The sequence below is a fragment of the Pygocentrus nattereri genome, chromosome 3 (assembly GCF_015220715.1).
Source record: "Pygocentrus nattereri isolate fPygNat1 chromosome 3, fPygNat1.pri, whole genome shotgun sequence".
NCBI classification, from domain to species: domain Eukaryota; kingdom Metazoa; phylum Chordata; class Actinopteri; order Characiformes; family Serrasalmidae; genus Pygocentrus; species Pygocentrus nattereri.
In genome coordinates, this window is record NC_051213.1 from 47,606,427 (window position 1) to 47,622,168 (window position 15,742).

The window sequence follows — 15,742 nt, forward strand, 5'->3', positions numbered from 1 at the left end:
AAGAGCTTATAGAATCCTAATCCAGGTAGATTTAGTCCCAATTTCAAGACACAGTAGATGTTTCCGTATCAGACATGAACATCAAAAAATATCGGGTATTGGTATCGACCCACCAGACAAATATCGGTGCACCCCCTCACTCTCAGCAAAAATGGTTCTATACAGCAGCCAACATAGGGTTTAACCCTTTCTGGGTGCCATATAGAACCATTTTTTTTAAAGGTTCTTTAAATAATCACACAATGTACAACAACGATGAACCATTTAACAACGCATTCCAACGGTTCTACACTCTACAACCGCTGTCTTTTCTCAAGAACCCTTGAAGAAACCACTTTTTTGAGGGTGTAACTTTTTACTCAGCTCAAAATTTCACGTTTTTGTTGCTACTTCATTTCATTTGGGGGGTTTATTTCATTATAAGATCTCTTACTTTCGAGGTTTATCATGAAGTTTAGACCAAAAGTGAGAGCCTTAATGGGTAGAGAACTGCCTGAACTTCAGCTCTTCTGCTGATGATCCACTCCAGTACGCCCTTACAAAACAAGGGTTCTTTAGTAAAGGATTTAGAACTACATAGAACCATTTCATGTTTAAACGATTCTGTGCCTGGTGAAAGAACCTTCACCTTCATTGATGGAGAAAGTGTTGTGTATGGTTTTATACAGAACCTGGAATGTTATATAGAAAATGGTTCTTGTACTGGACAGTGTAACAGTAGAAGAACCCATTGCGGTCCTATATAGAACCACTTTCAAACAGGTTCTGAACAGAACCACATTCAACTCACTCTCCATCAATCTGAAGATCTATTTAAGCATGAAATGGCTCTATACCAAAGCCGTGGTTCTAAATAGAACCACTGCCTTTACTAAAGAACCTTTGAAGAACCACATTTTCTAAGTGTGTCAGTATTAAGCTGTTATTTCCAAAGATAGGGTAGAAAACTGCCTGAACTTCAGCTCTTCTGCTGATGTTCCACTCCAGTGCGCTCTGACAAAACAAGGGTTCTTTAGTAAAGGATTTAGAACTACATAGAACAGGTTCATGCTTAAATGATTCTTTTCCTGGTGAAAGAACCTTCATTGATGGAGAAAGTGTTGTGTATGGTTTTATACAGAACCTGGAATGTTATATAGAAAATGGTTCTATAGAGGACCAAAAGGGTTCTTGTATTGGACAGTGTAACAGTAGAAGAACCCATTGCGGTCCTATATAGAACCACTTTCAAAAAGGCTCTGAACAGAACCACATTCAACTCACTCTCCATCAATCCGAAGATCTATTTCAGCACGAAATGGCTCTATATCAAAGCCGTGGTTCTAAATAGAACCACTGCCTTTATCAAAGAACCTTTGAAGAACCACATTTTCTAAGTGTGTCAGTGTTTAGCTGTTATTTCCAAAGATACTTTCGCTTTTTTGTCGTTTTTTCGCACTTGTGGTTGGAGTTTAGGCCCCTCTCACTTCACCCCCCCCCCTCTGAATTTACCTCAGCTGGCTCCATGTCGCTCGCCTCCTGATTAGCCACCCGTCACGAAGACGCCAAAAAAGCACCTCCGTCAACACTTTACACGGGTATTTCTGACTAAATGTCGGGAAAACCTGCTTAAAAGTCGCTGACGGCTACCACCATCATGTCATCGCCTCACGTTCAGCTCTAGAAGCTGCTGTGTTTGGCTAATTCTGTGTGGAAGCTTCTAGAAAGCGTTAGCAGGTCAGGAGGTGCAGTAGCTCAGGCCCAGGCGATGCGACGGTTTTACCTCAGAAAAGGCGAACACAGAACCGCTTAAACCACCCAGAAAAACCCCTAAATACCCCCCTACGCTTCTAAATAGCCCACGATTAAACGATCACACGACAACGCGACGTTTCTCCTCACGAAAACAAGTAAACGAAGGCTAGCTAGGTTAGCTGGCTGAAGTACGAGGCCGTTTTGATGGTTTTCTCCCCTTCATTCCGGATTCCAGCTGTGTTACCATTACAATTCACTCGCCACGCAGGTTTAACAGTGGGCTACCTGACAAAGGCTGGGTCTTGAATTTTCAGTGGGCTAATGACTGTTTGGCCTGGCTGCGCTGCTGCTTTGCACTTGTTTACAGCTGAACGTGTTCATTAGGCCTGCTGCAGGTCTGCCTTCAGATCCTGCTCTGAGAGATGTGGCTTAAATCTCTTCAAATGGCACCAAAGCCAGCATTATCATCTAATAGCGCGAACGAGGAGGAATAAACGATAGATTTCATCTCATTCTCTCTCACTTCTCCCATTTCTGAGGAGCAAACTTTGGATCCCCCTATTTTGATCAAGATGTTGTCTCACAGATGGTTTTCTTACTCTCCCCTCTTCCCTCTAAAGAATACGCCAGTTGGAAAAGTGGAGGATCCCATCATAGCCATCTACATCCTTTGTGGCATGCTTATGTGCAGTGATTCCTTAAAGAGGAATTCTCTCAGCCTCTCAAACGTTCTCTATAATTCACTGGTTGGGATGTGAACACAGTCACTCCGATTGGTTTGGTTTGAAACGGTTCGTTGTGGAGAAATAGATCAACTTTTATTTTCTTTACAGTGGGGGTGATAGGAACCAGGAGTTGGCGTGTCTACAACACAGGCGTGCCCAGAGGAAAAAATGCCTTTCTCAAGACTGCGGCAAAGAAATGAAGCAGATCTCGATGTTGTGTCAATGAAGGATCGCCGATTTCTGGATTCTTTCTCCAGGAGGACCCTTCGGAGAAAAGAAGAGGTTAACATCAGCATCGCATTGTCAGAAATTGTGAGGAAAGTGTGAGTTCTCCTTCTAGGCTCACAGCCTGCTGAAATAGCATTGTGATACAGAATAGCGCTCAATAAGAATCCTACGCGTTTCTGATGGAGATATTCTTTTGAAGTTGTTCATTGTGTTCAATCATAACATTTCGTGTAGGAACTTTCTGCGAGGGAGCTTTTAGAGGTGGACGTCTGGTTCCTATCACCACCGCTGTGAATAATTCTGACTCAGCAAGTTTCTCCAGAATGGAGCGTTTCACACCAAACCGCTCTGAATGGCTCTATTTACATCTTACCTATTTAATTATGCAAAAGTGGAATCCTCCTTAAAACCTAAATCCCAGGCTTATTACATACTAAGGCTTATTATTCAGTAACTACAGGGACTTCTGTGCAAACTGACTGGGCTATTTTTATAGAAGTGTGCAGTAAAACTTTGAGCCCTGGCTATTGAAGGAGTTAATAGATATTGTCTATTTAAAACCCAGTTTAGTCTTGAACTAACTGAAGTCTATTAAGCGACTCTGCTTCCACCCTGTTGCAGTAAAGCTCAATATAATTAATGATATAATTCCTCAACAGTGGAGGAGAAACACAAACAGTGCAGAGCCAGTGCTGTTTTCTATGGGCTAATAGAGATGTTGAGGTGCATTTACAGCCATCAATAGGGGTTTTGTTGAGGGATAACAAGAAAGAAAACAAGTCTTATGCCTAATTATATGTTTAGGCTGTTAAGAAGTTTTGCTGTTATTTGAGGAAAGGAATTTGGACTCGTGGGGCACAAGGTAATGATTACAACTGCGGTCGACATGTGTACTTTTTAATATTTACATGGGGTGAAAAAGGTCAGTTTCCTTCATATCTTTCTTCGATTAAACAAATTGTTGTCAGCTGTTAGGAGAGAAGGACAGGCCGGGGTGGAGAGGGTGGACGGTCAGCTGGGTTATAGCTGGGGTCAAATAATGAGTAATAGCGGTCAGGCAACAGCTTTTTAAAGGATGAGTGAGCGTCTTAGAAAGGCCCAGTGTGAAGCTATCTTTAGCAAAGGGGTGGAAGCCAGATTGACTAGGTGTTTACTAAGGCCTAATGACAATTTCAGGGCTGGTCTCTGTAATGTTTTGTTTTGCGCTACAAAGCTGCGTGTTCCCTGTGTCATTATGGGTCTTCGGCGCAGGACGGCCTTTTCGCCGTGTTTTCATAGCCATGCCGCTCTAATACTGGGAGCTTGTTTGAAGGTGGAGTTTAATAGGGCCATTCATTGTGCTTGCTTAGATATAAAAGGGGGAATTTCACCAATTTTTCAAACATTCTGCATAATTACACCATTAGGCTGTGAAGAGAGTGGTTCACGGTGTCATTCACAGTGGAGTTGTCTGTTCGATGAAAGTTTTGAGGCTAAATTTTGGCCTAAAATGTATTTTTGAAAAGAGGTTTATGGTGGAGGGACACATGTAGGGCGTTGTGAGGCAAAATAGTCCCTAAAGAAAACGTGTTTATTCAGATTTAGCACTGTTTTTTATTAACGTCAACACTATATATAAACACTCAGACGACTTGTAGGCTGACTGGTGGTTTGGGATAGTAAATAATATGTCTATATTTGTGTTGTTGACATGGCGACCCCTGGTTCCTATCACCACCACTGTAAAGACATCTGAGCCTGTAAGGTTTTGTGCAAATTGTACATCAAACCTCGCTGTAAATGTCAAGTAAATATCATAAACTGGATTTTTACATTTTAGGCATTTGGCTGACACTCTTATCCAGAGCCACTTACAATTTGATCATTTTACACAGGTAGGCGAAGGTGGTGTTAGGAGTCTTGCCCAAGGACTCTTATTGGTTTAGTGTAGGGTCTGCACACTGTTCCCACATACGCTCATATTACATTGAAACAGTATCAGTTTGGGCTTCGTGTGGGACAGGAGGCCATGCGATTCCAGTGGTGGACACAAAGTTAGTATTATAATGTATGTGAGAGTTTGTGTTTGTTTGTTTGTATACAGCGTTCCACTGAACTCTACACCGCTCCCTCTGCCAGATGTAGTGGAGCGTAGTGTTTCACCCCATAGCAGATTACAATCTCATCACTTCATGCTGTACAGAGATGGAGATAAGCATCTCTACGGAAAAGCTGACCAACACTGATCTCTGTGTGACTAAACAAGAGCAAACAGCTGACCAGCAGTGTTTTTTGGAAAAGGGAGATGGCCATGAGAGAGAGAGAGGGAGGGAGGGAGGGAGGGAGAGAGGGAGAGAGAGAGGGAGAGAGAGAGAGAGAGAGAGATAGAGATAGAGAGAGAGAGATAGAGATAGAGATAGAGATAGAGAGAGAGAGAGAGAGAGAGAGAGAGAGGTTGCATGATGTAGTCACTTAAAGTAATACTTTGTCCAAATAACAGGCCCCACCCCTTTCAACCAAGGCCCGTTTGGTGGTCTGAAATCTCCTTTTCACTCGTTTTCCACTTGAGCTATGAGGCTAACGTAGCTAACAAGTAATCATGGAAAAAGCTAATACGTTAACAAGGCAATAATATTTTTGGTTGGTGGACTATTCTCAGTCCAGCAGCACTGCTGTGTCTGATCCACTTGTACCAGCACAACACACACTAACACACCACCACCATCAGTGTTACTGAAGCGCTGAGAATGATCCACCACCCAAATAGTACCTGCTCTGTGAGGGTCCATGGGGGTCCTGACCACTGAAGAACAGGGTAACAGAGTATCAGAGAAGCAGATGGACTACAGTCTGTAACTGCAGAACTACAGAGTGGAACTGTATGATCAGTGGAGTTGATAAAATCCAGAAGTTACAGCGTCGAATAAAGATGACGGCACCATTATGTTTAATAAAATCATATTCTTTCTTTATTTTTTTAAACAAATGTTCACAATAGTGTAATAGTGGTGAATAGTAACAAATAATACAAACTGTGTGCTTCTGTACACACACACACCCCCACACCCCCACCGCCCCCCCATACACACGCACACACACACGCACACACACACACGCACGCACGCACGCACGCACGCACGCACACACACCCCCCCCATACACACGCACACACACACACACACACACACGCACACACACACCCACACCCCCCCCATACACACACACACACGCACACACACACAAATCGCTCCCCCTCTTTCTTCCCTCAGTTATCAGATAAAAACACATTAACCCGAATGAAACCCGAATTTGGACTCATTCATTTGTACCTTACAGAGTGACTTTATGCTACATACTGGGTGAACGGGGGGTGATGGGGGGGTGAGCAGTGAGAGTGTTTTGGGCGGAGGGGGTTGATCTGATTTGTGCTGATTCAGAACAGAGCTGTGCAAAAATAGATCACCTTTTACTTTTTTCTCAATTTCCAGTCAAAACAGACATTAATTTAACATTTTTTAACACCAGGAAAGAAAAAAAAAATAAACAGAAGACTTAGTGTCTCCACTCCCAAACTCACTTCCAGCTCCTCAGAACCTGCAGACACGTTCAGTGCTGTTTATCTGATGGGGGCAGTTGTGGTGGCGACCAGGTCTTCCAGGTGGTTGTTAGGAGCCCTGTTTTCTCTTGCAGCTCCTTTTTTTTCTTTTACCTTAGGCAAGTAGATTATCTTCACAGACAAAGCATAAATAACATGTCATTAATGTCGGGTGTTTTGACTGGAAATGAAACAGATGAAGGGTGGACTACATATTAATGCCTATGGTTTCAGAATGGGCTGTCCAGCAAGCTGTCATGGTCAGGTGTCCACAAACTTTTGGCCATATAATGTCATTGTATGACACATGTAGTGCGTGACTAAAGTTTCAAATCCTTTATTGAAAACTTGTATTGCCGACTTGGTTCCCTAAACAAAGAGTAATTAAAGGAATTACGTTCCCTCTACTTAGTAAAATAAGAAGAAACTGGTTGACTCAAATGTTCTTACAGAAACCAAAGCACCTTCAGATTAGATTAGAAATGCTGTTCTATGGCCTTCAACAAACAGCTGAAGTATGAAGCCCCACGTCACATTAACACGCCTCTGCGTTAATATGTGCTCCTGCAGCACTGAGGAGACGTCGTCAGCACCAGGGTTTTCTCTTGAGGAAATTGTGCTAGTGGTTATACAAGGGATGACGTCCAAATGCCAAATACCGGAACGGTCACCTTCAGCTCTGAGATAAAAGCTGCCATCACCTGGGCTAAAACTCAGGTAATCCAATCCAAAAATAGACAAAATCCATCACCTGCTCTCCACTGCAGATACCTGTACTGCGAATGTAGTGGTTCTACAGCGAGATAAGCAACCGTTCGCGCTAAAAAACTGATTATGTAGCTAAGCTGCATTACGACGAACACGAGAACCTCACTGTTTAGCAAAGGAAACGGTTCTGTTTACACCCACAAACATTCAAAGAACTCTTTGCATGATTAAATGGTTCCTTTCATGGTGGAATCATTCTTCAGATTGTTGTAGATGGTTCTATCTAGAACCTTTTTGAAAAGAGCTCTATATATATACACTGCAAAAAATGGGCTCTTGTCAAGTGAAATGATCTTAAATCTAGTCACTATATCTAATATTTCCCAGTTTGATATGGCTGTGCATTGATTCTAAGATTATCTCGCTGATTTCTGGACATTATTGACTTATTTGAGGTCATTTTATCAGGTAAAATTATCACGCTATACTGGGCAGTTGTGGGCTGGAGGTTAGGGAACCAGCCTCGTGACCGGAAGGTCACCGGTTCGATCCTCAGAGCCGACCGCACATGACTGAGGTGTCCTTGAGCAAGACACCTAACCCCCAACTGCTCCCTGGGTGCTGTGGATAGGGCTGCCCACCGCTCTGGGCAAGTGTGCTCACTGCCCCCTAGTGTGTGTGTATTCACTAGTGTGTATGTGGTGTTTCACTTCACGGATGGGTTAAATGCGGAGGTGAAATCCCCCCATTGTGGGACTAATAAGGGTCTCTTAATCTCTACTTTCATTTTGCTGGTTTCAGAAAACAAGTAAAATGACCTTATATAGTGAGATAAATTTACTTAATAAAATGATCAAAAGCAAGTAAAACATGTCTAGAAATGAGGTAAATAATCCTAAATTAATCTTACAACAATCTCAACAGGATAAATAAGATTAACTGACTATATTTAAGATAATTTCACAGCATTTTTTGCAGTGTATCACCAAAAAGGGTCCTTCTAGTGTTACGATGTCAAGCTTATAACAACAGTAGAACCTGTTTTGGTGCCATTTAATCTTGCAAAAGGTTCTTGGAGTGTTCCTGGTTCCAGAGGTGTCAAATCCAGGTCCAGAAAGTAAAAGTCCTTCCCAGGATTTTGTTCCAACAGGCTGGACAGCTCTGCTGGTGGTGTGATCTAACTAGAGAAGCCAGCCTGTTGGAACAAAATCCTGGGAAGGATTTTTACTTTCTGGACCTGAATTTGACACCTCTGCCTGGTTCTATATAGAAACCTTTTCCTTACTACAGAACCCTTGAAGAACCATCTTTTTAAAAGGGTGTACAAGGGATTGCCCTCCTAAACAGAAATGGGAAAAATAGAATAACACTTTAGGCTCCGGAGACGCAGGAATATGGCTGATAGTGTCCAAGTGAGGTATGTAAAAAATGACCAATGCAGCAAATAGGGGTGGGCAGTATAACGATATGTTATTGTTATTGTAATAAATGACACCACAGCGCCCTTCTCTGAGTTTATGATGGTATCATCAGCACTTCTACATCACTGAACATGGCAAAGAGAGCCTGTAAGCAGGCAGCAACCATAAACAGTGTCACTGTATGAATGGCCTTGGATGTCTGGATGTTATTTTTTATGATAACTTACTTTTTTCCGTAAATACACTGACAGAATTATTGTGCTTACCGTTTTTTTATACGCTACTCCTGTTTTGCTGGTGCATTTTGTCCGTTCCAGCTTACCAAAACTCGGAAAACTAAGCGCTGCGATTGTATCGTGCTCACGAAAACATCTTCAAGTATCGCAATGTTAGACGTTTGCCACATCGCCCACCCCTAGAAGCAAGCAAGAAACCCCATTCGCTCCAGCACTGCTGGCCTACAGCCCACGCGCCACTGTGAGGTATTTAAAAATGGTCCAGTGTACTTAGTGATCGTGCACATAAAGGCTTTCCTCTTACTGTACAATGTTATATTACTGTATTAACATTACAGTTCACAGTATAACTGTGTGAGCTTTTCAAATCTGACCCGAGCCGCTTTATTATGTGGTCCTAGATCGGATACGTATCCGATTCGTGGCCACGCGACTTTAACGTTACGCTCGGATCAGAATTCATTCATTTTTCCCCACGCTGTCATTCAGCGTTACCATGGCAACAGCGCCGAAAAGACGTTAAAGCCTGTAAACGGTGGAAGAGCAGCTCATTGCACCTTTTCCTCCTCCGTCTGGCTCTAATAACGAAGCTGAGAGCTGAACAGAGTTAATGATCTTCTCAGCGAAGCTCGTTCTGCTCGTTAGTTTGTGCTGATGATGCGGTGATTCAGTCACGTGACGTTGCTGAGTAGGAGGAGCTCATGAGGGTCAGTTCAGGCTGGTGCATCACATTAACGACAGATTTGAGTCTCTTACCTACACGAGTGTGAACCATCGAGTCAGAGAGATCGGATTTGAGCAAAAAATTGGGTTTGAGCCACGAGGCCTGCTTTCTGGATGGTCCTTCAGGGAGATGGGTGGAGCCAAAATGGCTAAACTGATTAATGGAGCACCAACATTTGAGCAGTGACGATGACACCTGCACCTAACCAGCATCGGTGAAGAAGAAGAACAGGCCTTCTGACAGATAATAAAGCCGACATAGACGCCAGAGCCAAACATCGTCTTTAAAAAGTCTGTGATTGTCGTTGCATTCGAAGGTGGGCGGAGCTCCCTTGGTCCTCCGAGCTTATAGCTGATCCTTAGTGAACTGCACTGAGTGTAGAACAAGTGTGTATGTGGAGGGGAGTAATGAGAAGGAGAAGCAGCATCATTCTGAACCTCATCTCTATCTGCTGCGTCTGGAGCAGGTCAACAATGTCAGCACATTTCCTAGTATTTAGAAAAAACCCTGTCGTCTCATAATTGAAGCCAGTGTTCAGTTCCTAAGTCTAATCCACTCTTCTCTTTAATCTCTGTTGTTGCATTCATTTGCTATATAAAGAATTTGAGCTCTCAGAAGCTAAAAATTCCTAGATTTTTTTGTTTTGTTCCACAAGCTACCCGTTTAAACAAGAAAATGCATGAATAGGAATAAAGTCACACATTAGCCTGTTTTATCGTTACTCTAACTAAACCGGTCGATAATAATGAGAGATTACCAGCAGCGCTATGGAATATTTTGAGCGCTATGTAATAGAATTGGGTGTTCCTGCGCCGCTGCGAGTCGCCTGTGAAGCCTGAAATAGTGATTTAGTGAAAAGTCAGAGGTGTCAGGACAGATTTGGTGGGAGTTTTTCGTACCACGTCGCACATCTTTACATATTAACGTCACATGGACAGGCTAAAAAAAACGTCCGGCACGATGTTTAGGTCTCAAATGCCAAATCAAAGTTCTACTGATGAAGATATGATGACAATAGTAGATGATTTACACGCATCTTTAGACTAATTGTCTTTCAGTGCACTCGCACGTGCCACGCAGTGTCTACCAGAGAGGTCTCCAAATCCCCAAATCCTACATAAAGTTGCCTTAAGGGGTCAAATTTCTCAGAATGGGTCGGCAGCAAGCCGCTCTGTTTGATAGGTTTAGTTGTAAATGTGTACAAAATTTGATTGTAATTTGTCACCGGGGTAGTGGTAGAGCGTCTGTCTGGTTGCCATGGATACCAGAAAAAAAAAACAGTGAAAGTAACCAGACCTGCTTTACTGTGTTGCTCCAGTGTTGAAAAAGTTGGATAAAACTTTATAAGAGCTGTTTTGGTCATTTTCGGTCTTGAGTATGGAATGGCTATAGTTTTACATTTGTGTTATATAGTCACAGCATCTGCCCAGTGGCTCCTACTGCGAGGAAATCTTGTTAAAATGACTGTCTGTTGTAATCGACACTACAACTTCAGAAGCAGCAGATAAAGATTAGGCTGAAAAATGCTGGCTTTTGTCTACAGGGGGCGTGTAATAAGGGACGGGGAATACGAACGCACAGGTTGGCAAACGAACAAAATAAATAATCCAAAACAAAAATCTTATCCTCCTCCTCTGAGTGTGCGCTGTGCTCCAGGGTCGGCTGGATGAGGCTCTGGACTGAACGTCCGAGCACGGTAGTGTCCACGGTAAAGGGCAGGGTGTTAAACCTCCACCTGTCCCTGAGTGAGGTGAGTCCTGAGCTGCTGCGCTGCATTCACTATCTTCCTCTGATGGCCTAAGAGGTTCACTCCTAATGCCTGCACATCCCTGAGAAAGAGAGAGGAGCGAGGGTGAGGGGTAGAAATAGACCAGTACACATTAGGATCTCATTCCCACTAAATACGGTGAGGCATTATTTTTATTAGTACAGGATGTCTCCAGCAGGGCTCTGTATAAAGTAAATGATTTCACAGCTATTCTTGAGTTAACTCTATCTTGAGATCACAACATAATTAAGTTGTTATATTGAGGTCATGACTTAGCTTTGTTGTGATCTCAAGATATTTTTTAATCTCAAGATCACAAGATAAGTGAGCTGTGATCTCAAGATGACAACTTGGTTAAGTTGTTATCTTGACAGTTAAGTTGACAGATAAGTTGTTATCTTTGGATCATGACTTAGTTATCTTGAGATCACAAGATAGCTAACTCGTGCTCAAGAACTTTTGCAGAACTACAAACTGCCGGAAGTCCAGAGAGGCCACGAGGTAGTTATAATTTTCTGGATTATCATCTTGAGATCATGACTTAACTGTCTTGTGATCTCAAGATAACAAATGTGTTATTTCAAATGTTCCACCACACAGTGCCATCAGACATGTTCTCCTTTAATGGCTCCAGATGTGGTGGGATGTGGAATGGCTGGGATTCCAACTCACCCTCTCCTGATGTTGGGACAATTATTAGACAGCTGAATTACACGTGACCAGCTATTCTCCACAGTTACATCAACAAATATTTTCTATAGCGTATTAAACATTAACAGACAAAAAAATCTGAGGTTCTTCAGGTGTTCTTGAGTGGTGCAATGAACTAAGCAATGATCTAACGAGAGTGAGTTTGAACCCAAGTGATGCCACAGCCATCCGTAAGTGAGCACCCAAGTGGAGAAAATGTCTAGTAGGATTGGGTGATGGAAGGACTCCTGGCTATTGGGAGATGACTGTAGCCTCTTCAACTCCTTGAGACCACCGGTGGCTCCAATACGCACTTCGTCCTGTTCTTCATAACGTTCATATTCCATAAGCTCCATTCAGAAGCTGGGCGTCGTGTGAGGCTGTAGCTCTTCTCTCCAGTCTAATAGACGGTGATGTCATTTTAAACCCTTATAATAAAAGAAGCTGAACTTTGTTTTTCTACTGAAAGTCGACCCGTTTTTCCCCAAATCTGGGCTCTAAACTATAAACAGACGGCGTCTCTTCAGTGATCTGCTCTGGAAACATCACTTTTAGAAAATAACACAAAGAGATTTTGGCTTTCAGCAGTGAACTCTAAGCATATAGCGATATGTGTGGCCATAAAACACACGTTCTGCTAATTTGAGTTGAGCTTTTACAAAAAATTAAATAGATAAAAATGGTCATTTATTTCTTGCGGTCACTGAATAATTTGCCTTATGATTTGGTCACGTAAATTCAGATGGACAAACCAAAACATACCCTGGAGAATAAGAGGTAAAAAAAAATCATTTTAAATAAATTTATGGAACTTTTAACAAAATTATGAAGTTTGAGTTGGTTGAACTGGTGTCCTCAAGTTGAGTTAACTCAAGAAAAGGTGCGTAATCATTTATAATGTGAAACTAAGTTGAGCCAACTGCTCATTGTAACAGTGTACATAACACGATCTCTGTAGAATCAAATCTTGACCTTGAAAATGGTACCAAACCTGAAAATGTGCATCGTTACACCCCTGAACGATACTTACTCCATGGTGAGTAAGCTCACTCTCTCCAGGCTGTGTAGCTGCGCTCTCTCAAATTCGTCCCTGTACCGGTCCATCCTCAGCGCTGACAGCCACTCACTGACCGTCGTGACTGACGACAAGTCTGTGGGGGTGGGACTGAGCAAGGGCTGGGTGGGGCTAGAAAGAAGCCAGGGGAAGACAGTGTTCAGAGGCAAGTAGCATGTTCTGTCTGGACAATTAGTCCTAATTAGGACCATCACTATCGATTATACGATTCATGTGCAAAAGTCTGCGCACCCCTGGTCAAATGTCACGTCATTTTAATAACCAATCTTTCGCAGAATGAGATATTAGTGGGAAAAAAACATCAAATATGGCTTATTCTAAATTTGATATTTTATGTTTAAGGTTTTCCTCAATATGTTAAAAACAGCAAACAAAAACTAAAATTTGCAACAAAAAGTCACCTTTTATAAAAGTATAAATGGAAAAAAACCCTGGAAATTGATATTAGCTCAGTTATTGTTCACATTAGAAGTACTACTTGAACACATGGCCACCACAGACCAAGGCTACATATTGCATATGAAGAAAAAACCACTGACTACTCATTTACCTGTATTACCAGTTACCTGTATTTACACCTATATATAGATATATATGCATATATATATATATAATGTATATACAGTATTTATATCGCTGCTGTCTGAACCAAACCTTGTATCTCCATTTTTGTTGTTTTAATGAATGGGCCAAAAAGACTGACCCAGAACGACCTGGAAAAAACGTCTGGTTCCATTGACTTACATTTAAACTGAAGTATGTTTTTTCCTTCTGCTGTAAAGTTACCATTTCGGAGATTCGAGGTTTTGTGCTGACAGCACTGATTAATGATCGACTCAAGTAACTGTAGTCCTACAGTGGATGTGTAAACAATACACGGAGGTTGTTTATTACAGGCTTTTCTCACCGAGCGTGCTCAGCCTTAAGGGAGGCCGGGTGCCGTATGAGCCGATCCAGCGAGGACAGGAGGGAGTCGAATCCGGGACGATCCTGCCGGTCTGCCTGCCAGCACTGCAGCATTAAAGCGTGGAGGGCAGAGGGGCAACCGTTAGGAGCGGGCAGACGATACTGATCAACTACGGCCTTCATCACCTACAGAGAGAGAGAGAGAGAGAGAGAGAGAGAGAGAGAGAGAGAGAGAGAGAGAGAGAGAGGGCATGACTATTCATATACACATATATTATTCCTTTACATAACTCTTTAGACTGTTGGCTTAACTCGGGTGTTAATCTAAAGACTTAGTAATCAGGGCTTCACCACTCAGACCAAAAAATATGAGTAAAATTCAATATTTATGGCAATAAGTGAAATTATTTAAACATTAACACACGAGTAATGCCACAATTTTTAAATAGAAATTACAAAAAAGTTTCGATAAACTTTATCAGGACTGATTAGAAATCATAATCTCCCAACAAGAGAGCAAAACTATAAAAACGATGTTCACTACACGCAAACATCTTCCTCTGATTTCTTCAGTGACCTGTGGTTTAAGCGGCATCTGTTTACAGCACAGGACGCAAACGAAGTCGTCAAACACCAAATCATCGACTTCCCTTATTACTCGAGCGGCCTCATAAACTTGTGATTTTTAAAGCCCTTTATTTCTGTTTACAGTGGCCTCTAATGACTATGATAAGACTAAAGACCCACCATTAGACTAAGCTCAATCACTTCATCCTTATTTTTAGCAGACTCATGTTCTTAAAGTATGGACGATACCCACAAAATGCTCGGAAAAGCTCTCTCTGATGTTATTTATCACATTAACCATCACACCATCATGTCAGCCTCCTGGCTCTACTGGCACCTTCAAACACACTAAAACATGCAACAGCTTCATCAGCTCGCAGGTTTATTATACACCACCGCACGTTAGTCTGCCTTAGACAACTTTCATACATTTTTCAGTACGACATACAAACCACATCACATTAATGGCTTAGAGACACAATTATCACTCCTCACATTAGAGGTGCACAAATACTTCATGACACATCAGTCTGGAGGTGGAAACTCAACTGAGATGCATTTGGAAAAATATTTGATATTCTTATGACACATATTGTGATTATATACACACTATATGGCCAAAAGTATGTGGATACCCCTCTTATATCTTGAGTTCAGGCGTTTCAGCTACACCCATTGCTAAAATATAGCAAATGCAGTCTCTATAGACCAACGCTAGCAATAGAATGGCTCATACTGAAGAGCTCAGTGGCACTGCCGCAGGACGCCACCTCTACCACAGGTCAGTTTGTGAAATTATGTCCTGCTAGATCTGCCCTAGACAACTGTAAGTTCTATTATTGTGAAATGGAAGCATCTAAGAGCAACGACATCTCAGCCACATACAGGTAGACCATATAAACTCACAGTGCAGGGGCACTGAGTAAGGTAACTGTAGTAACTGTACGTCAGGAGCTTCATTAAATTGGTTTTCATGGCTAAGCAGCTACATACCACCCTAAAATCACTATGCGCAATGCCAAGCATCGGATGGAGTGGTGTAAAGCACACCACCACTGGACTCTGGAGCAGTGGAAATGTGTTCTTTCGGGTGATGAAGCACACTTCACTATCTGACAATCTGATGGACTAGTCTGGGTTTGGTGAATGTCAGGAGGACGTTACCTGCCTGACTGCATTGTGCTGACTGTAAAGTTTGGTGGAGGAGGGATAATGATATGGGACTATTTTTCAGGGGTTGGTCTAGAACCCTTAGTTCCCTTAAAGCTGCAGCACACTGCTGTTCCAGCATGACTGAGCCCCAGTGCACAAAAATGAGCTCCATAAAGTCATGGCTTAAACAGTTTGGTGTGGAGGAACTCCAGTGGTCTGCACAGAACCCTGACC

At 42.3% G+C, this 15,742-nt stretch overlaps 1 protein-coding gene across 1 annotated transcript in view; it reads right to left on the minus strand.

The window, feature by feature from the left end:
• Positions 1–9,228: 9,228 nt before the first annotated feature.
• Positions 9,229–15,742, minus strand: part of ephb6 (eph receptor B6) — a 101,240-nt gene continuing 94,726 nt past the window's right edge. Inside the window, exons 17-19 of the mRNA XM_017706114.2 lie at positions 13,791–13,975; positions 12,839–12,994; positions 9,229–11,179 (exon numbers count right to left, since the gene is read on the minus strand). Coding sequence (XP_017561603.1) covers positions 11,074–11,179; positions 12,839–12,994; positions 13,791–13,975 — 447 coding nt within the window. The 3' untranslated portion in view covers positions 9,229–11,073. The remainder of the gene's footprint in view (positions 11,180–12,838; positions 12,995–13,790; positions 13,976–15,742) is intronic.